This window comes from Ascidiella aspersa, chromosome 2, assembly GCF_963924565.1.
Source record: "Ascidiella aspersa chromosome 2, kaAscAspe10.2, whole genome shotgun sequence".
Lineage (NCBI taxonomy): Eukaryota > Metazoa > Chordata > Ascidiacea > Phlebobranchia > Ascidiidae > Ascidiella > Ascidiella aspersa.
Genome location: NC_139448.1, coordinates 39,187,204 through 39,213,585, shown reverse-complemented (window position 1 = coordinate 39,213,585; position 26,382 = coordinate 39,187,204). Strand labels below are relative to the sequence as shown.

The 26,382-nt window shown below is 35.2% G+C and overlaps 1 protein-coding gene and 1 pseudogene across 3 annotated transcripts; one reads left to right on the top strand and one right to left on the bottom strand.

Annotated features, from left to right (window-relative positions):
* Positions 1–831: 831 nt before the first annotated feature.
* On the bottom strand, positions 832–20,586 carry LOC146165707 (eukaryotic translation initiation factor 3 subunit A-like). 2 transcript variants are annotated; one of them, XM_083381782.1, is made up of 23 exons: positions 20,489–20,586; positions 19,896–20,086; positions 19,122–19,261; positions 18,446–18,609; positions 17,765–17,964; positions 16,460–16,668; positions 15,789–15,960; positions 14,479–14,679; positions 13,407–13,523; positions 12,678–12,872; positions 11,641–11,778; positions 10,931–11,140; positions 9,905–10,009; positions 8,969–9,082; positions 8,452–8,574; positions 7,898–8,051; positions 7,320–7,503; positions 6,041–6,181; positions 5,190–5,300; positions 4,319–4,503; positions 1,827–1,969; positions 1,750–1,796; positions 832–1,145 (listed from the first exon to the last, which is right to left on the bottom strand). In XM_083381782.1, the coding sequence occupies exons 1-23, from the start codon at positions 20,535–20,537 to the stop codon at positions 1,073–1,075; spliced, it is 3,366 nt and encodes a 1,121-aa protein (XP_083237908.1). In that variant the 5' UTR covers positions 20,538–20,586; the 3' UTR covers positions 832–1,072. The 2 variants fall into 2 exon arrangements, with proteins under 2 accessions (XP_083237908.1, XP_083237907.1); XM_083381781.1 differs by having other exon boundaries at positions 1,750–1,969.
* A 1,581-nt stretch (positions 20,587–22,167) lies between these two features.
* On the top strand, positions 22,168–24,094 carry LOC146165706 (protein BRICK1 pseudogene; annotated as a pseudogene). The gene is made up of 3 exons (XR_014494537.1): positions 22,168–22,285; positions 22,542–22,601; positions 23,272–24,094. The product of XR_014494537.1 is annotated as a protein BRICK1 pseudogene (transcript).
* The last annotated feature ends 2,288 nt before the right edge of the window (positions 24,095–26,382 follow it).

Here is a 26,382-nt window from a genome sequence, read left to right as displayed (position 1 = left end):
TAAACGTAACAAAAACATCAAAGCCAATTTTGATGGAGGAAGTCTTTTGGACTTTGAATAAACCTTAAGATAATGGCTGGAAGCTGTAGTTGGACGTAGAAAGAATATCAAAGCCCATCCAGAAGTAGGTTGCATTTTGTGAACGTTTCGAATATGTCTGTATTCATTTTTAAAAGAAACGTTTAAAATGTTACAAACTTATGCATGGGATCTTAGATTTAACCTAAATTAAAGTCTTGTGTCACAAAAACTACTAGTTTTGCAGATTATTTTGTAATGCTTCGAATAAGATCCAGACCAACATTTAAAACATTAAAAGATATAAGTATTTCTTTTATTCCAACATTTGCCCAAATATGTTACAATCCGAACAAAAACATTATTACTCTGTAGAAACCTTAGAAGCAGCAATTTGAATTAATTCCACAATGACAAGAACAGTTGATTTTATTCCTTGTTGTGTTGGACCAGGTTTTTTGTAAGAAACAGCGTAGATGTCGATTCTGCGTTGTACGTTTTACACAAAATACTTTTGTGCTAAGGTTGACAATAATTAACATCATCCATTGCTTCCAAAACCTTTGAAATAGTTAAAACTCCGTAACCAGCACATTTTTTTTCGATTTTCAGCAAACGGTTGAAAATTTGAATTTCGACACCACGATTTTTATTCCGATAAACGATAAACGGCTTTCCGATACGATTATATCGAACTAAGGTTGGATAACGAAAGAGAAACTTTTCGAAGTAGAATTTACTGCGTTGAACTGAAATACACAAATTTATTTGCTATCGGACACAAGCACCGATACCACCAAAGTATCGGGACAACTGACGATACCACAACTATGTATCGGTCTCGATCCGATATTATCGGACATACGTCAACGTAACATCAACTTTAGCTGCAAATTTATTAAAGAATGATTTTAAACCTTTTCTTAAATTTTTTAACCCACAACCGACCACGATCGATTCTCTGGCAAAGCGCTTCCAAGCAATTAAGTTTCTTCCAGAAATAACACAAACTTATGTACAACAGAAACTGACAGGCAACAACCAACATAGAAATCTAACGACGGGCGTTGGTCCAATCCGGGTCACCACGAGATCCGTCGCTAGGTGGCGCATCACTGCGGCGAGATCTGGAAAAATATTTTCATGTTTTTTTTCATAAAGAGATATATTCGAAGGTGGCATTGGTAATTTAACTAGGGCGCAATTCTAAAAGTCGAAAAGTTTAAAAGAAATTGACTGCTATTAAAGTTGAGTTTCTATTAAAAAAATAAAGTAAGTGGACTATTTTATTATGTTTTATTAAATTTCATCATTTTTAAGAAATAGGTTTAATTCAAAAACTGCAAATTATTTGTCGATGCTTTGCGTTGGTTGCGGCAATTTATAATTTTGGGGAGTATGTCAATTGTCAAAGGGGTAAAAAATGTGAAAGGGTAAGAAATTACTAAAACTAAGCAAAACAACATTATTTTCCAATATTTTTGAAACTCCCCCAAAAAGAAAGAGTACACTAAAGTGTAACATTAAAAAAAAGGATTAGGAAGTGGATTAGAAATGTATATGCTAGGACAATGTTATGCGCACATCGTCATGATGCAGATTGTCGCCAGAAAAAATGTAGAAAAATATACGCAGAAAAGCTTTGGTTTTATATTGCAAGGTATAGTAAGGCTCGGGCAAGAACTCTTGTAAAAATTATAGAGCGACCGACAGTTACAAGAGTTTACATACTTTGGCCTCCAAGGCTGGTTTGAAGCAGGTTTAGCATCTCTCTGGGGCAAGTCTCTTGCCGGAGCATCTCTCTGGGGGAAGTCCCTTGCCGGAGCATCTCTCTGGGGGAAGTCCCTTGCCGGAGCATCTCTCTGGGGGAAGTCCCTTGCCGGAGCATCTCTCTGTGATCTTGCTCCATCACCACTCCTCCAACTTCCCTGATCTGATCTCCAAGCTCCTCCTGGAAAACAAGAACTCGCTGTAGCGAAACCGTAAATCAGGGGTGTCTAACTCAAACATGCCGGCGTGCCAATTTTTATCTTATAACTTCTTCCCGTGCCAGCCAAAGTTTAGGAACTAATTCTTTCTAATATTAAAAACGCTTTTAAACAAATAATAAAAACGTCGATTTACACATAAAAACATTTGTTTATTTCATAAATCAAACCATAAATAATTTACCAATCTGCTTGAAAGGCTGTAAGCAGTGCAGTAGCAATGCACATTACCGCATCCAGGTGTCTGTCGGTGAGCTAACTTTTGCTTCTTTACACCAAGCTTTATAATTATGTGAAAGCTAGCCTCCACACAGTATAATGTTATAATTTTAGGAGTAATTGTTAGTTGTCATGATTCCGCAATTGTTTTATATTGTGAATAAACACAGTAAACTAGCTGTATAACAAATTTAGTAAAATATTTGATTGGCTTGCGTGCCATTTTTTATTAGGTCGCGTGCCTCATCTTGGACACCCTTGCCGTCAATTGATGAGGTCATTGATGTAGAGTTGTTGTATAATACTGTGTTGTATAGGATTGTTGAGTGCGACCTTTATGACGTATTGCTGTGCCTGTATATAAGCGCCACTCTTGCAGTACTTCGTTATTCATTACTTGTGTTCTTATACGTCGCTGTGTGTCACGTACCCTGCCAGTAAATACTACATGGTGTCAGAAGTGGGATTCGAACCCACGCCTCCAGACTCAGACTCAAGTTCTGGTCTCCGAATGGAGGCGTGGGTTCGAATCCCACTTCTGACACCATGTAGTATTTACTGGCAGGGTACGTGACACACAGCGACGTATAAGAACACAAGTAATGAATAACGAAGTACTGCAAGAGTGGCGCTTATATACAGGCACAGCAATACGTCATAAAGGTCGCACTCAACAATCCTATACAACACAGTATTATACAACAACTCTACAATTGAAGCGGTGAGGATCTCATTTATTTGTGGAAGATGTTTCACATAACAGGGATCAACTTTGATTAAATGTCAGACTTATGTTTGCACATATTACTGTTTCCAACAAGGGGGGGTCAACAAATTGTTAGGGGGGTTTGACCCCTATACTAAAATATTTACCTTTTTATGTAATAATTTTTATTGGTTTCGTGTTACTGTTAAGTTTGGTGTTAATCATGCTTTTTTGCTGTCCTAGGCTTTAAGTTACTCTCGTGGAGTTGAGAGCATTTGGAAAATTGTCAAGTTGGCGAAAATATTAGTTTTAGTTGGTTAATTCTTTATTTCGTTTTACAGTTCATTCTTGAGCGCCGCATTAACAGTCGCGTTAAGTTTGGGGTTATTATAAAATGTTCTACTTTTTTCACATTTTTAAGTTACACATTTCAGTTGATTGTAAACAATTTAAGCAATACTTTAAGTGAGCCACGGAATATTTTTAAAACAAAAGTGGGTCACGACCATAAAAAGGTTAAGAACCCGTGGTTTGTTGCTGAAAACAATTACAATTACCAGAGGAGCTGTTCTTGATTAAGATTATGCCTGGTAACAACAGTTTATATATCACGCTATGTTTTGTGTTTGAGGTCATCCAAATCACCAGCCGGAGGTATTTTGTAAATTGACACACTTTATTGCAGAAGTCGGGGCAGCAAGAGGGATATCCGCCCTTCATGTCTTTTAATTTGCCAAATATGACTATTTATGGAGTATTTTTACATTTTTCCAATTAAAACAGCAAACGACCTACACTGAGGCTGTATGTATGTATGTGGAATCATCTACGCGTTATGCGTTCCTGAAACGCCTGAATGGTTCTATAACGCATGGATAGTATAACCAACCCCGCTCTATAGCAGTGGTTCTTAACCTTTGGCAACCAGTCGAACCCCCATGTCATTCTCAAGCTTCCGTCGAACCCCAAATGCTCGCTCAGTAATCCTTTCTTCCTTCTATGTTTGCCATCAAATTGGCCGAATCCAGTATTTGTGTTTAGGGGGAACATTAAAGTTGTCATGGATGACTCAAATATAATGTAATAAAACATTTAATGTTGGTCTGTAGCCAACCTGTGCGCTAATATACAACTGAAACTGGGCATAATCAAATTATAAACTTGCATTTATATAAATTGAATTGGTCAGACTTTTAATTTAAAAGCTTAACATGACGCCTGCCCTTGGCACATAAAACAGATTCAAATTTATCCGAACCCCAGAAACAGCTTTATTAAACCCCAAGGGTTCGACCGAACCCTGCCACTGCTCTATAGAGTCTAGAACTTTAGATGGAGAACCGGTCCCACAACTTCCAAGAAACATGGGATCATTGTGATAGCTTACCTGCTCTCGGAGGACTCCTCCTTCCACCAGCCGGTGATCTCCTGCGTCCGGTGGGAGAACTTCTTCCTTGAGGCGAGTCTCTTCTCCCAGGAGGAGAAGTCCTTCTTCCTGGTGGTGACCTCCTGCGTCCTGGGGGTGAGGTTCGGCGGGGAGAGGGAGCACGACGCCACGAACCTCGATCATCGCTGAGGAAAAGATAAGAAAAAAATGATTTTTGATTATTTTTTTTAAATTTGAAAATTATTTTTTTGGGGTATTCGCAATTATCACTGAAACAAACAAAGTTCAGAAAAAATGTTCTTGTACTTCAAAAACTATTTTTAATAATTGGTTCACCAAAAAAGACCACAAATTTCAATAAGAAAACTAAAAATCATCCTCCTGGCTTTTTATAGAATAAATCTGTTGAACAAAGATGTTTTTTTTATAACAATGAAAAGTGTTATAACACGCAAATAAACTTAGATTGGTACCTTTTAAAGTGACCTCTTGTGTTTTATTTAGACCACCCAAATGAGACCAACAATAATGTTGTTTCAAAAGATTTTCTACATTTCTAAATTTTTGTTAAATTTTTGTATTTCCTTTTATTTCTTCCTTGATATGTTATTATTAACTTGCACAAACCACGATGATGTCTAGCAACAAAAAGTAATTGTTGAGAACTAAGCTCCAAGAGACTCCAAAAAGAGCTGTTATATAAATATTACTTATTTATTTTGGTCGTTTTTCAATTTTTTTTTTATTATTTTTTTTAAGTATTTTTAAAGGTTTTTAATTATTCTTTCCAAAGTATTTTTTTGGGCAGAGATTAAACAACTTTAAAGTACGGAAAGTTTATCTGAATTTTTTCCCCTTATAAAGTACTCACCCGCCAGGTGGCGCTGTCCTCTCGAACCTTGTGTTGGGGGGTTGCGGGTCACGTGGGGGAGACGTGCGTCGTCTCCAGGCGTTCCGAGGGGGTGAAGACTCTCGCTGGGGTCTGGGGGTGAAAAAGGGGTTAAAACAAAGCCCGGGTGTGAAGTGTATTTGAACCAAATTTTTTTTAAACTTTCTTTTAGTTTTTGGGTCGCGTGGGCAAGAAATAACTAAACAAAATTAAACTACGAAATCTGACTCCATGACAAACAATTGCGCAAGCCAGTGTTTTTCCAATTAATATATTCTCCTTTGAAAAATCGTGCTATCTTTTTATTATACACTAATTGCAAGCCCGTGGGTGAAAAATACTTGGAGATTTTTACACCTTTTTTTAAGCAGACCCCTAGAAATTTGGATCGCATGACGGTATAAAGTTGTTAAGATAACGATGATGACGTCATTGTATTGATGTCACAAAGCAAGTTCACTGGAATTTTCATGGAATTTTAGAAATAACGCCATACAACAATTTGAGTTGAGAAATCTGTTGTTTTCCGTCCAACAAATATGAAAATGAAAGTGTTTTTCAATTAAATCTTTCAAATCGAAAGTCCACCGCTCCAAATAATTTATAAAAGGGGTGGCTAACCAGTCAGTCACATTTATTTCTTGGTTAACCAAAAAGAACCACATTTTACATATGGGTGAATTTGCAAAAACGATGTTTTGTTTTAAAAAAGTTTTATTGGCCACCAGTTGACCCACAAGGTAGTTTTTGAAACACATAAGATTGAATTGGAATTTACAAAAAGCCGCTTCAACCTGCCATATTCCTTTAAAAAAGTCAAAGCAGTTGCTTACATCTCTCTCTGAGGTCTCCTCCAGGCATCCGAGGTGGCTCTTGGTGGATCCGATCCCCGCTCCTCATCACCTCTTCCTCTCCTCCAAGCTCCAACCTCAGGATCTTTGCGAGGAGCGGCCCAAGCTCGAACCGGAGGACCTCTGCTCGATGAAGAGGAATAATTATAAGCAATAACTCAATTAAAAACAACAAACGGTGTTCCATAGTAACGCAATGGCTAAGAAAGAATTAATTTAGGGGTTACTTTGCCCTGATGACTTCTGCTGTAAAAAGGAGTAAGTTATTCAAAGACATTGAGAAAAATTGATCGAGAGGTTGGAATAACGAGGTAGAATGATGAAAACATTAAACAACTAATCTTTGGAATTTAACCAAACTATTCAATGTGATATTTAAGTATATATATTTTCCAATAAACACAAAGTCTTCTGGTGTAGCGAAGTTTGTATAAATGTTTAAAAAATCTCCCTCAAAAAATCGCATTAAACTCGAGGGTTGAAAACTTCGAAATTTAAGCTGTAATAAAAAAAAAATGTTTAGTGTAATGAAACCTATGTGTTAGCAAAATTTTAGGCAAAAACAAAAATTGTGAACACATCAGCGTTTTTCACGTTTTTCAACTGTTGCTGCATTTATGACTTGAGCAGGGGTGGGCAATTATTTTTGAGAGCGGCCGCATGAGAATCAGAAAATGTTGAGGCGGGTCGAGTCAGAAAAGGGGATCTCAAATGCACTTACATGCGATTTATTTTAAAAGATTTTTTAAATATCCTTGTTTTGACAAAGCTGGCAAGAATAGAAATAGGTGAAGCATGCCTTACTAGAGTAATGTATTCAATAAAGTATTCTCCAAAATCAAGAAAAAAAAAGTTAAAATTCTACTGTAAATGAGCCACAGGTGGGATTATATTGCTCGGCGGGTCGCAGTTTTACCAGGTCTGCTTTAGGGACCACTCCTGGTGAATGGTTGACAACCACTGATATCTGATATGCATTTCCCCCAAAAACATTGGTTAAAAAAATCAATAAAATTGAAAATTACATTCGTATGATTAGATACAGAGTAATTGGTGTTAAATGTAACTAATATTGTAAATCAAAGAAGGAAAAGAAAACGAAATGCTGCCCTTTTTCCAAATATTTTACTTGCCCGAGACGATAGAGAATCCCACCCAAAAACACATGTAAGACTTATGTGACGTCACAAAGCATAGCAAAGACTTATGTGACGTTACAAAGCATAGCACAACGCTTACTGGTAAAAGCCCAAACCATTACCTCTCGAATCCCTTCCTCGGTGGTTCGCTTCCCATCGATCTTTCGCGCTCGATCTTCGCTTCGATCTCCCGCTCCCTCTCACGTTGTCGTTCCTCCTGCAACTTCAAAGCTTGCATCTTTTGCTCGTAAGCTCGGCTCTCCGCTTCCTCCTTCTCTAACTTCAACCTTTCCTCTTCCTCACGTTCTAAATGAAAATATATAAGTTACAAAAAACCACACCGGCTAACCGGAAAAAAAAAAAAACTTAACACAAATATTTCAAATTAAGAAACTGAAAACATCAAATAAAAAAATTAGAATCTACAAAACGTATTGGGTCTAAAATTTTGATTATTATGATTTCTGTTTAGTTGTAATAAACTTAAGGTCCATCATTTGTTTTTCACTTTTAGAACTTTTCTGTTTAGTTGTAATAAAATTAAATTCAATTTCCTTGTGAAAACAAGGCTACCTCGAGCAAGGATACCAGCACAGCGGTAAATAGCAGCTCCAAACTGGTATTACCAGACATCCATAATCTCAATTTTGATTGTGTAAACAACTATCCCTGTTAGCAACAAATATTCCTGCCAACTCACTCCTCTTAATCTCCTCATCTTTTCTCTTCTGCTCCTGCTCCTCTTTATCCTGGATCCACTTCAATCTCCGCTCCTCACGACGACTTTCTCGCCTCTTTGCGAGTCGGATCGCTCGCTCTTCAGACAGATTCTTCTCAAAAGTAGCCATTTTTTCCTGCAAGAAATATTAAATTATATAACATTTGTTTTTTTATAATAAAAATTATTTATTTTATTGTGATAGAGTTAATGGTCTACTTTGGACTTCATTGTACGTCACAATGCTGCAAGTGTTGTGCCCAATTGTTTAAAGTAGGCTACAAATCTTTAAGTCTTAAACTTTAAGATCAGTTATATGTGAAAAACTTCCATAGAACCCACATATACTTAAAGTTAATTATTACGTTGCATACTTTTGTAGTAATTTTATTTTGGGTTGGGTTTGATTTTTGAAGGTCGACAAATTTCGCTGGAAATTTTACCGTAAGCTAAAAAGCTTGAGAACCACTGATGTAAACCGCAACCAACAAAAACAAATAAATATGCTGTTGCTAAATCAACAACAACGGTGATACCTCATAAACCGCTCGTCTTGATTGACAAAGATCGTTGAGGAAAACATCTCGATCTTCTCGCATACGACTCATCCGTTGCTTGTTGCTAATAGCAACCTCCTGTTCATGCATCATCAAAGTAATCTGGAAAAAACAAACAATTATTTTGATTAATTTTTAAACGTTAACAAAGCTGGTTAGTCGGTACATTGTGAAGTAACAAGTGGAAAATATTTACTGGAGTATTTTTTGTTATTCTTTTATGTGAAAGCCAAAGATATGTCAAAGTCTAATCATCTTTACTAAAATTCCATTTTAAGAACTTTATTAAACAAAAAAGTGTTGCGCATTTGTTCTTCTAAAGTACAACAAGTTAAAAAAATATAGTTATTAGTACCTTAAAAAAACTTTATAATTTTAATGTTAAAATTAAAAAATCTTTATAAAATTAGATTTCAAAAAAAAAAAAAAATAAGAATTCAAAATGAAAACCCAAACATTCCTTCAAAACAACTAAAAACTTAATATCTCTACTTACTCTTTCATCCTCGAGTCGATCCCATAGTTTTGCGTCGTCAATCTTCTTCTGATCGTAACTCGCCTTCAACAAAGGAATCTCCTCGCGACGTTTTGCTCGCTCGAAGAAATCAACCTAAACATCAGCGTATTGCAACTTGCAAGTAATTAACAATTGCAGTTTCTAACGACAATGCAGGCTACAAACACAAATACAAGGAAAATTTTATTGCAAATTAGTGTTCAAAGTTATGGTTAAGGACATTTGTCGGAAGAAACATTTTTCAGGGAAGGTATTATGTTGGGAAAACAAAAAACTTTTTAATTAATGCAAACTAAATTAGCTAAAGTTTCTCTTAGGCTTTTAACTAGCAATCAAATTTTAAAGATATTTTAAAAAAAATATACATATATTTTTTTATTCCTTTTAAATTACCTTTAAAGATCGATTTACATTTTTTATGATTTATATCTTTTATTTTGTTAAATTATTTTAATATTTTGTCCATCACAAAAACTAGGACCAGCGCTACGTCTCATCCACTCTCAGTGATGACGTCAACAAAGAGCATTGTCGTGAAACAACCAAAACGATTGTCTCTGGTGACAATGCAGGGTTTGTTGACGTTGCTATGCCAACAACGTAACACCAGCATTTTATTAATGTCAGAAAATGCAGGCTGACTGGTTGTTGGGTGGGAAAGTTTGTTTATAAATCTAATAAAGTAGTAAAATGGTAATGGATTTGGCTAAAGAGAAATATCGCCAAATATTCCTTTCCATTTTTAGGAGAAATTTTCAACTAAAAACATTTAAAAATTGGCCTTTGTCTTGTCTAAATATTCTTATAAAAAAATCGAGGGTTAGAAAACGAAATAAACTTTATTTTAATTGGGAGATTTTTAGCTTAATTAATGCAGACAAGATTTTTTTGGAAATAACTTGCAATGAACTTTACCTTCTTCTCTTGAGCTTTCAGTCGATCTTGCATTTCACGCTTTTCTTTTTCCATTGTTTCCATCTGACGTTGCATCAACTCATCAGGATTTATCTCGTCCAAGTTCTGAGAAAAAAAAACGTTTTGTTAAACAAACATAATTGAAAAGCAACATTTTGTTTAACTAATTCCATTTTCATTAAAAAAAAAAAAAGCAAAGAAAGGCTGATACTACATATATATTAAAAAAAATTCAAACTGACCTTAATAAAAGAAAAGATTAATTTTATTGATGTGCTGTGTATGATTCACTTAATCGATTAATCAATTGCCTTCTTTTGGAAATCTTGAAAAAAAAACCTTAATTCGGAAAAAGCTAAGCACAATAAAAAAAGTTTTAATAACACACATTTCAGTTAGCTTAAGTTTAAAAGCAGCCTAAATATTTTCACAATTATTTCGTCCTTGAAGTATCAACTTTTTTCTACAATGTCAGAAGCTTTTAAAATACGCTTGGCATAAAAGGCACAAGGGTATGGTAAGAACTTCTCATTATTTAGCAGTCTGTAGCCGAGCACACAACATTGATAGATGTTGCTTCTCACGGTGACTGCGAATGAAAACCCACAAGACGCATTCAAAATACTTGTCTGTATTCAAGCGTATGTTAAGAACTTGTCGTTATTTAGTTGATTAACTGGTCGATGCCCTTTTTAAAGTTTTTTAATTTACAATTTTCTTCCACAATTAGTGTTTTAAAGTTCATAAATTGGTTTCCTTTTTTTATCATTTCTAAATTTGCACGCACTCTAAGAACCCAAAAATATCCCTGCTTTCTAGATAGTGTTTTTTTACCACTTTTCATTCACGCTGAGGTCGAGTGATGTCCTTGAGCATCTTCTGCCCGATCTCATTTATTACTTTTTATTTATTGTTTTTAAACAAAACTTGTCATTTTTTTTTAGCTATTTTAGTTGTTTTGCATTTTAGTAAAACTGTGTTTTTCAGTTTTCAATAGTAAAAAATTTCACTTATTTTTCCACTCACGTCAAGGTCGATGTCCTTTAGCATCTTCTGTCCGATCTCACTCTTCCGGATCAGCTCGAGTCGATCACTTGCAGTTCTCCTCTTTTCCTCTTCCTCGAGGTCCTTCCTCCTCTGAGCCTCTCGCTCCTGCTGCTCCTTGTTGAGTCTCTGTTGCTCGGCAACCTTCACTGCCTCCTCTTGTGCCAACATTGCTCGCTGCTCGTTACGCTCCTGGAAGATAAAGGAAGGTTAGAAGGAAAGCAAAGATGTGAAAGATATGAGGAGGGTCAAAGAAGCATTTTTATTAAAGACGAGTAAATACTTATTTAAGGCTGCTCCTTTACTTGTTCTAAATAAAAAAAGACTTTTTTCAGCAGATACCGGATGCAAAAAGATATCATAAACATCCAGGTATTTATAGAAGGTTGACTTTGGTATCCGCTTAGTAATTTAAAAAAACTGCAATTCTATCGAACTTAGAAAATCTAATTGTAGAGACCGCTTAAGTCTATTAAACCACTGAAAAATACTATCGCTGACGAACCAAAACCAAACCAATTTAGGCATTTAACATTTTTGTGCACAAATGTTAAGTTCTATTAATTACTTGATTTTAGTGAAATAAAGCTTGTGCTGTAAAAGAACAAATTTTTGACACAAATCACAAGATTCTAATACAATGGTAAATAAAAAATCCAACAGCAAAAAGTTTCCAACAATCAGCACTATACCTTCTCCTGGGTGATGTGTTCGAGCCTCTCCTTACGTTGCTCGATGATCAGTTTTCGCTCGAGGATCGCTTCGTGGTCTTTGTTGCGAGTTTTTTGGTAGTACGAGTAAACGGCTTGCTGCTGACGAACAATGTCCACCTACAAACAACAAGTAAAAAATTATTAAACAGCTTTATTTATTTGCAAAGGAAAAAAACTTTAAAAAATGATAAACTGTTTAAATTCTTTTTTCTTTACAAAATAAGTTCAGAACCAAGAATAGCATACCTAAAATCATTAGTTAAGACCCTTTATGGTTGATTAGTCAAAAATACAGGTTTTATTTTTACACATTAAAGATTAGCCAACAAAAGCGTGATGTGCTGAGTGGCCTTTGGCTAAATCATAAAACATTTATGCTAAGTTACCACCAACATAAATAAACTAATTCTTGGCTTTCTACTTGAGTAGATTAAAAACCAAAACACAAGTATGAGCCTGCGGTGAGATTTGAACTCACAACCCCTCAGTCATACCTTCTGCAGGCTAGTTGGTTTTCTGGCCTGGCCTCGCTTACACTACATGATCAGGCTAACTTATTTCGCTAAGCCTTTCAGAAGGCAATATATATGTGAGTGGTTGTTACGTGTTCACTAACACATTAAACACCTAAATTAATTAATAGCCATAAGCCAAATCTTAGAGTTCATATTAAGATTAAGCTATATTAAAGTTATCATTGGCTAGTACGACTGCAGAAGGGGTTGATCACAGATTATACACACTGTGTGTATCGTCACTCTCATAACCAGATTTCCAAAGTCATTTTTTTGCACAGGTGCATGCGAAATGACCTAAAAAAGACTTAAGCACTTTTTCTATGGATGGGGATGGTAACAAGGAGTGACTAAAACAAAAACTTTGAAAATCAGTAAAAGATGACTTAGGCAATTTGGTTAGGAGCATGACGATGTGTATGTTTCAGTTAACGTACGGGACAGTTATGAGTGTTAATGTTTAGTTGACTAGAAAAGTTTGTCTGTAAAGTTCACAATCACCTCTGTTGTTTTTCCGTTAAGCATTTGGTCGGCCACGAGCAGAGCTTTCGCCATCGAGTTGAACTGCTCGGAGACTCGCTCGCTCGGAAGTTTTTGGAGTCGGTTCGTCTCAAAGAACTCGTCCTCCACGTAAAGCGGCGATGCGTTGAGGTCTGTGCCGAACTTAAGCGAGCAAGTGTTGTGGTCGATTCGAACCTGAAATTACAAACAAACTGTTTAGTTCTTGTAAATCATTACCAAGGGTTGGCAATTATTTGAATTATGTTGATATAAATTACTAATAAATAAAAACATATACGTTCATCATAAAACATTTGAATCTAAACAATACAGTCTAAATTTAATCTTGCTTAGAAAGGCAACTAAATATCTAAATAGAAAAAAAAACCTTGGATTTTACAAAAACTCCATATTCTTTTCAGTTACATTATAACAAATGCCAAGTGAATTGTAGCTTGCCATTAAACGCCAGTTTACACAAGAGCTGAGCAAAACATTCTAGGCAAGGTAGACTTGAAATTGCGTGTAAAAAAAAGACACTCTGTGATGAATTTTGTTGTCGCAAGACTAAAATCACTCTCATGCTTCAATGGCAGTAGAGCAAAGCATGTAAATCGCTCCAAAGCATACCTTTTTCTAGCTAAAAACAATAAAAATTAAATGCAAATTGCGCTCTGTTCAGATCAGCGGTGGTGTAAACGGGCCTTAAAGCAAATCATCATAAATTACCTGAAGTTGTCCGTTCCTCGAAGCATCCACCAAAATCCTTTCCAACTGAAGCCGCGAACAAAACGGAATCAAACTCAGCAAGTGTGTGATTTCTATGGTCTGGTACACTTGCGATACCTGGAGAAATAACGAGCGTACTTAAAAGTCGACCACCACAAACGCAGTCGGTACTTTTCACCAAGATTTTGGGTTGAAATTCTTTCCCAAAGTTACGCCAGAGTCATTTTGTGTAATAATCTTGCCTCAATGATCCAACCATGAAATACAATCTTTTTTGCACATATTTTGCATAACTTGAACATAAAACTTCAGGCCAAAATTTTGTAAGGTGAAACTTTAATGCCCAAATATTATGGAATACAAACAGTCCACAAACAATTTTTACAGAAAATGCTGTATTTTGTGGTGACACAAACTTGTAAAATGAAAATGCAATAATCCAGAAGTTTACAAATATAAAAAAACGGAGCTAACTAATTTCAATTTGACACTAAAATTGGAAAAATTGTCAGAAGCTTTTAAAATACACTTGACATAGTAAAGTGCAAGCGTATGGTAAGAACTTCTAGTAATTTAGCAGCCATTTCTGTTTTAGCACACAACACTTAAAAAGTCGTTGCCTGGGATTAGGACTGCAGGTTTGTACAGTTTACAATTTTTTTAAACAGATGTTTTGGGGTCAAACTTTGAACGGAATACACAACTTTTTAAAGCGTTAAATTGCAATACCAGCTAGTAAGATTTAAACTTTAATATTTTCAACTAATTGTACTTAGCGGTGGCAAGTTTGCTAATTTCAGTACAGATAAAATAATGTAAACTTAGGACTGGGTTGTAAATCTCAGTAATTGTAGATTAAATGCATATTTTAAAATGTGGGTTCCCTGATTGCTTTCCTAGAGCTACAATTTACATTTTCACGATGTCATTCAAATCCATAAACAACCTGCTGCAAAACTTTGGATATGAAAAATAAGCCTCTTTTACTAAATCAAAAAACTAAAAAATCAAATAAAAAAAAAATTTTTTGAGGTGCAACTTACATTTTTATGCTGACAGTAACAAAACTAACCTGTTGTAAAACTTTGGATATGATGATGTTTTCCAAGTATGGGATGTAATAAACCAGCTCAGGCTCCCTCGTTTGCTCTTTTATCCACTTGAGGACAGCAGAGACCTTGCTCGTTAAGCGTAACGGATGGAAATCCTCCTCAAGCCATTGATAAAGATCACGAAGTTGACGAGGAAGATATTGAAGCAAGTTGTACTTCAACTAAACATGGAAGAAAAAACAATAATTTAAAAAGTACTTTCCAGCTAAAGCAGACTTTTTGCGTAAAACGAGCCCAGGGACAAACTTGCTGCGGTTAAGTTCATTTTTACAGAGTTTTGCGGAAAACTTGTAACACCTTCTTGTGAATAACATAGAAGGAAATAGAAGTTATTTTCATTTTGAAAAGGAAATGTGAGGAGTTATTATTTTGGAAACTTGTTTAAAAATGAAACAATGTGAAAGTTGAGGGAGGCTGGACGTCAGACCACTGGACGGATTAAATCTAAGTTACATCTTTCGAAAACTTTAAATAACATAACAATTTTATATAGCCCACATGATATATTTAATAATATTTTTTTTATATAAATAATTGGAACAAACTTTTAATATTTTGAAGTGTGTTATTTTATTTTTCATGTTTAATGGAAAGAAAAAAAAAAACACGCAAAATCAATAAGGTTTACCATCAAGGTTTATTTTGAGAAATGATCAGACATTTTTCACCAGCTTACAAAAGAGAAAATAAGTTATTTTTTAGGTTTTAATATTTTGTCCACCACAAAAACTAGGACCAGCGCTACGTCGCATCCACTCTCAGTGATGACGTCAACAAAAAGCATTGTCGTGAAACAATCAAAACGATTGTCTCTGGTGACAACCATGATTTGTTGACGTTGCTATGCCAACAACGTAACACCAGCATTTTATAAACGTCAGAAAATGCAGGCTGACTGGTTGTTGGGTGAAAAAGTTTATAGTAGTTATATGGTTTAACAACATTAAACCTTTTAAAACAATTATCAGGGGTTGAGAGATGGGCGAGTAGGGACTTAGCGGCGTCTCTTTATTCAGTTTGAGTCGGACTCCGGGCTCAACAGAACGGGTTAATCAACTTGACTTAGGACTCTAATAATATAAATTTGATATAGAAATAAAAATACGCAGCTAATTAAGGAGGCAAACTACATCATTACTTATAACCAAATTCAAAATTATTACTAAAAAGTCTCGAAACTGGTTGGTACTCCACTACTATTAAAAGCCATTAGGTTGTATGCAGCCAGAAAAGATTATTCTTAAACTAAAAGAATGAAGGATAAACTCACAAAGTCCTTGAGGAGCGAGTCTCTAGTTTGTGGTCGATCGAGTCCGAGTAGTTTGGAGAGGTTGAGGTGTTTATCGATGAGCGCTCCCTCCATGTCGAGGATCTTACCAATCCCGTGCTTCTGCTCCGATATCGGGATCGAAAGAGTCGCAACCAGCATCAAGGATGCCATCCTGAAAAAGAATTAAAAACTTAAAAGTTGAAAGAAAATATTTGAACAATTAAATGCTGTTAAAAAATGCTGTTAAAAAGTTTTTTTTCCAATTTTTAACCCTGATTTAATAACGTAACGCCACCTTACTTTGTCGTTAACTTTTTAAGAAAAATAAGTAAAGTTAAAGAAAAATATTAGAACTGCAAATGGGCTACTTTTATGTAAAAAAAATTATAAAAAATTGTGTCCTATATTTGAATAATACTTTTGTTTAGGTTTATCGTATTTTCTTTTATTCTAATCTGCCTTTTTATTGCGTGATCACCACTGCAAAAATTTTACAGTAAAACTGACTTTTTATTGTAAACAATGAAAAAACATGTTAAAAACAGCTAAAAAGCAGACTTTAAGGATAAAAAGGTTTCAGTATTTTTACAACTTTAAAAGTAATAACCTTTTCTCCTACATTTTTACCTCTGTAAGAAATTGCACAGAAAGGTGTTTAATTAAGTGCAAACCTTGTAAGATCATCCATGGTAGGGTTCTTCTTCATGTCCCTCGTGAGATGGAATAACTTATGACGAGCGCAAGCGTGAAACAACATGTTGCCAGCCTTCCAGAACACAAGACACAACTTATTGTGGAAGCTAGCAAGCATCTGGGGTTTTGGGGGACGTTTCGACATCGACATCAGGTAATGGATGTCTTCAACTGCCTTGAACGCTTCCTACATGGACAAAAAATCAGGTTACCATTCTACCGAGTAAATTTTTACACGTTTAACTAACTCGAATGACAATTAGAGACCGATGACATCATTTTTTGGACCGATACCCGATTTTTTACAATTTTTCAACCGATACCAGTTGGGATACAAATTTTTTGTATACCTGGAAAATGTTCGAAACTTGAATTATTGAAAATCTAAATAACGTTTTATTTTATACACCTTTATTAAGTATTAAATTATTATTTTGCATTTACCTTGGCATGACGATTAAACCAAATTTTTTTCATTAAAAAATGGGTATGTTGTTTGTTGAACAGGAAAAATTCCGTCATATTTTCGTACTAAAATATCGGTCAAAGCAGTGGCGTATCCAGAGGGAGGTTTGGGGGTTCGGCCACCCTTTTCGTAAGTGCCGTTATCGTTTTTTTTTCATTTTTGTCAGAGTTTTACTCAACGTCCGAAGCTGCGTGTTTTTAAATATAATTGGGTCAAGCAGCTTAAGCTAATGCGACACCAAAATCAAACGCAAAACGCTGATTTTCGTCTTTTGTTTGGTCGACCGTAAACGCTAGATAGTTTTTCTCTTTCGCCTTTCGTTATTCATTCGGGTTGGCTAATCACCAAGTGTGCGAAAGACGTGCTTGTAATTTAGCCTAGTCGCGTACATGGATCTACCAAAATCAATCACACATATTTTACGGTCTTGGTTTAGTTTTTCGCCTGAAGTTAACGATTGCACACTAAGCGGTTTCGCAGCTGGCGCCTGGCAGGATTGTCGATAACGCACGTGTTCGCTTTGCGTCTAAAGGTTAGCTGGACTTTAATTGGCTGTTTCGGATGATTTTTTCTTGTTTATGACGTCATTAACGTCAGACGAAAAAACAACGGGGAATTCCCTAAGTTGAAAATTCGGACCCCCCCTTTTTGAATTTCTGGATACGCCCCTGGGTCAAAGTATAGGCCTACATTTACCGATACCGATCTATCAGTAGAAGCATATATCAGTAGGATCATTAAAGAAACAACTTTTTTTCTAAAAGGAAAGAAATTACTTATTATTACTGACAGCTAATATTTAATAATTTTGACCAACCTGCCAGAGCTCGATATGTATAGCCGCATCCAACTGCGCAATCCTTGTTTCAAGATGCAGAGCCTGCGTGTCGGGGTTTGACAGATTGACTGAGAACTGCGTTCCGTGTCGCTGCTCGCTCAACTTTACGTGGTTGCGCAGATTGTCGCACAACTTTCGGAATTCAGTACGTCGATCGTAGTTCAAACAAAACTTGAAAGCTGAAATAAAACGTGAAGTTCAGTTTTTCATTAAACTTTAGAATTATTACTGGTCTAGTGTTACGATTTAAAAGACAACAAACAAATAGCACAAATCAATTGATAGTTGTACAGTGGCATCAAACAACATGTCAAAAGTCATTAAAAGCCACATAAAAAAGATAAATCAAAATCTAGCTTTTCATTTAAAAGCTATTCAAAAATCGAGATTTTTAACATGTATTTGGGGAATTTTAGATCCCACAGGGCATTTATCAGTTTGGTAAAGAAGTGTAACCACACTTCTATTTTTGATTCCTTCTGAGAACACCAATCAAAAGTGTGACAAATATCGCATCTTGCTGGGCGATTTAATTCTTTCAACCGATATGACTTACTTGTGTCTGAGGAATTCTATGCGCTTTGTGTAATAAATAAAACTTGAATTTTACATAAACTACAGCCTCCAGAGCACCAATCAATAGTTTGACAAACAACGAACCTTGCTGGGCGATTGTGTGGTACAACCTCTCCACTCTGCAGTTATTCCTCAGTAGATCCAAGCACTGTCGGTAGCTCTCCCACAAGTACTTTACCCAGGGGGTGAGCAGCAAACGGTCGGTACGATCCTGCGTGTCTTCACCCGTGACCGCTCGCAACAACATCCTAGGGTCAAAGGTTAAATCACAAATAGCGATGTCGGATGGATTAAATCATAAGTTTGAAATGTTTGATTGATCGGCTTTAATATAATATTCCAAAATGTAGTAAAGTAAATACTCTTTATAGACTTCATGGAGATGTTTTTTGGCGAAATATAGAATATGTTCAAAAAGGACTGACTTTAATCATGACAAGGGCGATTATTTTTTTGACTTGTCAAAATGGTCAAAATCGAAAAAATGCACATAAAGCGTTCACATTAATAACGAAATTAAAAAGAACTATAGGCAGCCTTTTAAAATCATAAAAACTTAGTTTTGAGTTATATTCGACAACATTTTAACTATATTATAACTTTTTTCGAACAATATACACATGGTTTACACGAACCGGCAGAATTAACCACCCAGACCTAGTTTATCGCATTAGGCCCAGCTCAAACTTCTCTTTATTCTTTGATTTATTTGCATTAAATAATCCACAAAAAGGTTTTTATCAAAAACAATGAAACTTACCCTTCTGGTGATTCAATCATATCGAGGTCCTCGACCATCTTAAGGGCGGTCTCGGCAGATTTCTCACGAGCTTCCTTCGTCTTAAGTTCAGCCAAGTCAAGGTAGTGGGTGACCGCATCTTCAAGAGACTTGGTGTTCACCTAAATATAAAAATCATGAAGTATTAAGCATTTTGTTCTGCCTTGGTAGTTGCCTTGGAATTTTTTAAAGTTTAACCTACGGTCATCACCCCATAACAATGTTAAATTTTCCTACTAAATACTGTGTATATATTTTAATAGGTGCATGCAATTTCTCAGTTATTATAACTTTTAACATTATTTCAATTACTCAATTTCCTTTAGTGACATCATATTTAGTGGAAAATATTAAGCACCCCTGTGAAAAACTACAATCTGCGTCTACGCTAGAGACAAAGACACGGATGGTAGACAGAAAAGAACTTAATGAACCTTTAAATATTACCAAAATGTAAATTTTTTTGAATAAAATTCTTTATACATTTTATTTAAACACATTTAGTAATGGGATTCATTTTAAGTTCAGTTATTTAAATCTGAATTTAAAGTTTAATCTTGTGAAATCAGCTTCACTGTATGTTGCTCTTCATGGCTTATTAATTTAGAAACAAAGATATTTGTTGAAAATGTTTATCTTATACAGTAAGTTAACATTGCTTGAAACTAAAATAAGGTGCAGTTGTGCAGGAACCTAATTGTATAAGATACGGCACAAGTTGCTAAGAACCATATTGTCAAAATTTTGTCTTCAAACCTGTTGGCAGATGATCTTGTACTGATAAAGCCCCTCCTTAGCTGCTTGACTTTTCCTCAGTTCCACGCAAAGGTCGAGATATTGCTGGATGATCGGTTCATGAACTTTCTGCCATGTTCGATGTTTCTTGCTCCGTAGCACGTCGCTCAAAACATCGAGCGCCGGCTTCAGCTTACCAACATCAAGAAACTCTGAAATAATCAGTTTTGTTAAAATACAACTTAAGACAAATTATGAATTTTATAGCATAACTTTAAAGTATTTAATAGTTTTGACCACACAATAATATCTAGTAAATCTTGCAAGCAAAGCGACAAAACATTTGACAAAGCTGAATTAAAATTGTTTCGGTATATAAATGTGCTAGTTTGTATTGTGTCATGATTTAACACCATAGACTTTATCCATGAATGTGTAACTTTTATCAACTAATAAAACAAAAAATAAGCTAATTATATTAGTAATAAAGATTAAAAAACTTTTGATTTAAAAATATTGAAAAGCTTTTCCGGAAATCCAACTTCTAAGGAGAGTATAAATTTTATAAAACTACTACAAGAAAGAGAACAAATGAACTTTGATAACTTTCCAACCTTGAGCTTTGCGGAGAGCATTTTCTGGTCGTTGAAAATATTCAGGCATGGCGATGGAAAGTTAACAACTTAACATCAGATTACCAAAAACAAAACCTGAGAAATATGAAGTTTAAGCACATTGTTGCATTTAAAAAAACAGATGCCTCATTGTTTAAATAAAAGAGAGATGTAGGCGCTGGTCTAGAATCCTAGTACATTTTTAACTGGGGGTTTATATTGCTAACATTATTGGATTTAGGATTCCTCTCCGGGAATGTTTCGACGGAAATTCCCGGGATTTCCCGCGAATTAACAATCCCAAATCCCGGGAAATTTTTTTTAAATCCCGGGTATTCGGCAACCTAGCAAAACTTAAAAAATAAAGTCGTTTTTGACTAATATAAAGAAAAAAATAGTACCAACCATGTTAACGTCGTTGCCGGAGCTATTTTATTTGCGCTTAACAAAGGTAAAACTTAATTAAGTTATTTCTACCAATAAAAATGCATGCGCTTCAAATAAGGGTACTGACTTTAATACGAGAAGGTCTTGTAAGATTGCAGAAGCAATACTACAGAACATAAATGGGTGCTTCTTCAGTTATGAACCTATAAATTAATAAAAAAAACGGTCTTCAAATGCCGCATACCACAACGCAAATAATTTTGGTTAGGGTGCGGGTTAGCGTTTGGGTGAGAGTTGGTCAAGCGTTATTATTAATAATACTTGACCAACCCACACCCAAACATTATGAGTTGTGGTATGCGTTTTTTTTTTGTTCTGTTTTTTGCATAACTTTTCACGTGAAAGAACGCCCATAAATGAGCTTGATTAAATGTTTGGAGCTAAAATAAAAAAAATTCAAACGTCATAATGACGTAATTTTATGTTTAATTTTTTTCGTCGGGATCCCGGGATTCCCGGGAAGTTTCATTTTTCAATCCCGTTTCCCGGGAGTGCAAAAATCTGGGAAAAAGAGGAATCCTAATTGGATTAGGGTTCACTGCGAGTAAGTGTTTTACAGGAACGAAACTAGTTGCCAAAATAAAAACTGCAACGAAAAATAAACACGAGGGAATAAATATAATAATAATAATACTTAAGATCCTAGACCAGCGTCGCAATATGCCTTTAGTATAGCACAAAAGAACAAAAAACGCGACTTAATTTAAGAAACAGCAATTAATTCGTAAAAATCTTTCCAGAAAAACCTGCCTTGAAAAAGAAAGAACACATGGCGGAATTCCCAGCCTAGCACCGCACGCTATTTGTACGGAACAAGTATTTACTGTTTGGTCAGTTATTTAATTTTTAATAAGAATTCTAACTAATTTAATTTTTATAATTATTATATTACCAAAGCACAATTTCACCACTTTCATAACATATATTTTAATTTGTATTAGAATACGATAAAAAATAAAATATTTTTTTATAGTATATAATGAATATATCATATTTATGCGGATTTTCTTAAAAAAAATCTGATTTCATTACCACGTTTAATAACGATGTCGCACCTTTAAACTTAGATGCATTTATTTGACATTTTAAAGTGTAATATCGTGGCACTAGCACATATTGCATGATGCCTCCATGCATTCATTCTCCACATGAACGTCTGAACGATTTCCGTGACGTAACTCTCCGAAGGCTTGGTAACTTCCTGCTGTTTATGATCAAACAATCATTTCAACAATTAGTAAAGCCTGGCTGTTTTCGTTTAAAACTGCTAAACTGTGGTTAAGTTAGTAAGCGTAGATCGGCGATCAAAAGTAGAATGCTTTACTTAAATGCAAATTGATACTACTTAAGGTAACTATTTTATAAATTAACTCGGTATAGAATGCTTTTTACTATAGATTATATGTCTGATGCATTTCTTATACTTGTAGTTTGTGAGTTTAGCAGCAACTAAGTATTATTGCAAAACGATTTCAATTTACGCTAAAAACTTAATAGCAAATGCTACAGAACCTTAAATGAGTAAAAAGTACAAAGATTATATTAATTTACTACGATCCTAAGTTAACTGTATTTGTTTGTTTAATTTTGCAAACGTAAATGACAGGATTTTAAACTACAAAAAGCTACTTTTTACGAAGAGTCATTGGAAATCCAGAATAACCAGGTGAGCCGCATTTCTAACTAGCTACACGGGTTTTAAACTTTATAATTTTTACATTATAATTTACGTAATGGGTGATTTTACTTACAATCTGTGCTGCTAATGAAGAAGCTTCATGGTGTTATACAGGGTCGGATCCAGGGGGTTATCGCCAAGCTAATTTTTGGCTATTTCTCGGTTTTGGTTCTGACTTGAACATACAGAAATGCTAAGGCACATTGAACTTAACCAGTGGTTCCCAAACTTTTTTCAAATATTTCGCGGAACACTTTTAACAGAACAACAATACAGTAAAATAAATGTACAATCGCCCTTAACACACGACCAACTTTATGTAAATGTCTCAATCAGACTAATTTGTATTGGGTGTTGCGTATTTATGTCTAAAGTGGATGTCTGTTGGTACTACAAATAAACTTTTTGAAAAATTACAAAAAGTTTTACGGCACACTTGACAATCTCTAATAACTGCTCTACAGTTATCTAAATGATAAATTACAATCACAAGGGCAAGTGATTACGTAGTGATAGGATCACAACCATCAGCAAAGTTAACTAAGTAATCATCGTCGGCGGCTTAGTGATGTCACCCGCCGCAGTGACTTTAAAATCGATGACGTTGGGCTAAATTTTTAACACTTCTTCAAATCGCCAAAACAAAACCTATTTCCAGAGTAAATACGTCACTCCGTTCGTGACGTCATCAGCCGCAGTGATGTCAAAGTCGATGACGTTGGGTGACACGGGGCGTCATCAGGAAATCCAGGACGACTGGGACAACCGGGAGTACATAGAGCTGGTGACTGGATGTATGAGGAAGGTGACTACATTCCTCAACGAGTTCGACGCTTCATGTCGCTACAGACTCACCAGGCTTAATGAGAAATGCACGGACCTGGAGAGAAGGATGGACTTCATTGAAGCTAGGATCGCGTCTGCTGGGGTTAAGAAGCAGTGAACTATAGACAAATACTTGGTGGTTTATTCCGTTTTTTTTGGACAGAAATTTACCGAGTGACGTAATTACTATGCTTAAATAGGCGACCTTGGTTAAATTGAATCGTTTATAGGAATGTTTTGTTTTGTTATTTGGTCACATTTGCTTGAGCGTTCAAAAGTTTAGTTACCCTTAGTTCTTAACCTAGTATTATTTAATAAATTCACACTTCAACCTATAGAATCGCTGCGTCATATCGCAAACCATGGCTGGAATTACAAAATAAAATTATCGGCACCGATACGATATTATCGGACATCCCTATCTTAAACAAAAAAATGCTAAAATATCTAACTTTTATGATTTTTCGTCTTTGCTTAATTTTGTTAGTGTATTTAGAACTCTGTTGTGTCATTTTTTACAACTCGTTTCATATCGTGCGTAATAAAAAAAGGTTAAATAATCTCTCGTTTATATAAACCAACCACAAAAGCGTTTTTATATTTCTGGACAGAATTAAAGTTTCTTTTGGCATTTTATTGAATTGTGTACAATGGAACTTTTTATTGTAAACTTTTTTGACAACTTTCTTACAATTAATTTTACTTCGCCTTTGTGTGTACCGCTACAAAAAATGGTTCTTTTTTATAAAAATTGTTGCTGTTTTTAAAATGAAATTATATCTTTTGCTTATAAATCTTTTGACTTTTTCTGCAGATTTAACTATAAAATAAAGTGAACAAACTTTTGTGTTCATTTTATTTACCCCACCCCCGAAAAAAATAAAAAATAAAACCCGGTAATCAATGTATTATCGGAAATGTGTGTATGCGTAAACCGGCTAGCAAAGTAGTTCAAATGGATTAGGTTATACATCATGAAAATAAACCAAAATTAGGAGATTAAATTTATTTATAGTAACCCTGTGACAACCCAAACAGTGTATTAACCCAAACCTTTAGTCTACCTAAAGAGATGCAATGTTTTAAGAACTCTATAAACGCCTGGATAAAATTCCAAACTCAACATATAATCACTAGTGGACATTTACGTATCCCGAGCGATCCGAGAAAATATACAAATAACCTTTCATTTAGAGCCTATGAGTTAACCGCTAGTGGTCGCTGTAGAGATAAATCAGCAATTTAAAAAGACGAATTTATTTTGGTTCTTCTGCGGTGCATTAGAAACTGCAGCGCACGTGTTTTATTTTTGTACCAAAGTAGTAACTTTCTGGGAAGAAGTAACTGCCTGGATCTCGGCGAAACTTCTGATTGATTTACGCCCTGACCCTGTTCATATGTTGTTTGGTATTGCGGCAGATCAATCTGAAACCCTTTTGAATTGTTTGTTGTTGTGTGCGCGTTTCGTAATTTACCGCTGTAAGTACGCCGAATCCGTGCCAAATTTGAAATGTGTTCCTAAGTATGGTCAAATCGGAACATCTTATCGCCATTCGGAATTATAAAATGAACGACTTTCTTTGCAAGTGGCAAGGGCTATTTTAACGCTCACTTCATGTTACTCCGAATCCCCAACTGTATTTTAATGCCTTCCTGCTAATTCGTCGCTTTCTGACTGTGTTTTATCTCGCCTTTTTTTTTCTTTCGCACTCGTTTTGTTGTGTCTTAATATCAATAAAATACTACAATACCAATTTTCCAACAACGATTTATAAATAACAAAAACACTCAAGTATTGTAGTAAAAATGCAAATTCAATTAGTCCAAACACTAACTGCTTGTGTCCTGTGTAGTTACACAATTAGTTTATAATTTGGTAGACCGTTAAAGGAATTGAAAAGACTCTTCAGTTTCTGAAATCATTTCTTGGGTTTTTTAAGCTACCGTCAAGGTCACAAAGCTCAGTCAAGGTGAACGAAGCGCGAAGCAAAACTTTAGTTTTACCTTCGGCTAAATTCCCCACGAGGGTGAAAAAATACGTGGATAACCACAAAACTAAACTCGGTGCGAAACGTAAAAAGTTTGCTCAGTGCGTTTTTTTTCGAATGCATTTTTATGCGCGTGGTAAATTAGATTGTTGCACAATAATGCTGCAAGACAGTAGTTATTTATGAGTTTTAAACCACAAAAGTTGAGTAAATCGACAGCATCTTGATTAAGACGTTTCAAAGTTTCAAAATGTATTATTAAGCTACCGGTACATTACAAATCCATGCTTAGTGCACCCAGGTATAGTCGTTATATTTACCTGTGGGTATTTTTACAATAGTGATATTTGCTACCTTCCAACATTAAAAGGTCGGTTCATTTGGATGCAAATGATTAGTTCATTCTAGTGTTTTTCAATCATTAATCGGTTGAAGCTGAAAAATTAAAAAGAGGAAACTAAAATCAGTCAAGTTCTTTTAGAGGCAGCGAGACAAAAGGTTGAGATCTATTGAAGCGTAGCATTTACCAAAATAATAAGAAACCCAACTTATATTTGGAGCATTCGCCTAATTTAGTTATTCAGTGGTCTTTAACTGTTTGTAGCTGCAAACAAAAGGGGTAATTTGGGTTTTAGGGGTCTAATTTTCCGTTGTTTTGGCATTTAGATGCAAATGGTTACGCCATTTTCGTAATGTTTTGCTATTTAGCTACAAAAAGACTTAGCTGGTCACTTTAATATAACATAGTCTGGTATATTATGCACGGATCAGTAAGACAGCTTAAAATTAAATAAAAGCCAAAAAGGTCCAGAAAATCGACATAATCCTGATTAAGACATTTCGTCATCAGTTCGTGTAATACAAGTGTCTATCGATGTTTGGCAGATTGATGCCAATTTACTCGCCTTTTTGGGCTTTTGGAATCCAAATTTACTTTAGAATAAAAAAAATCCCTG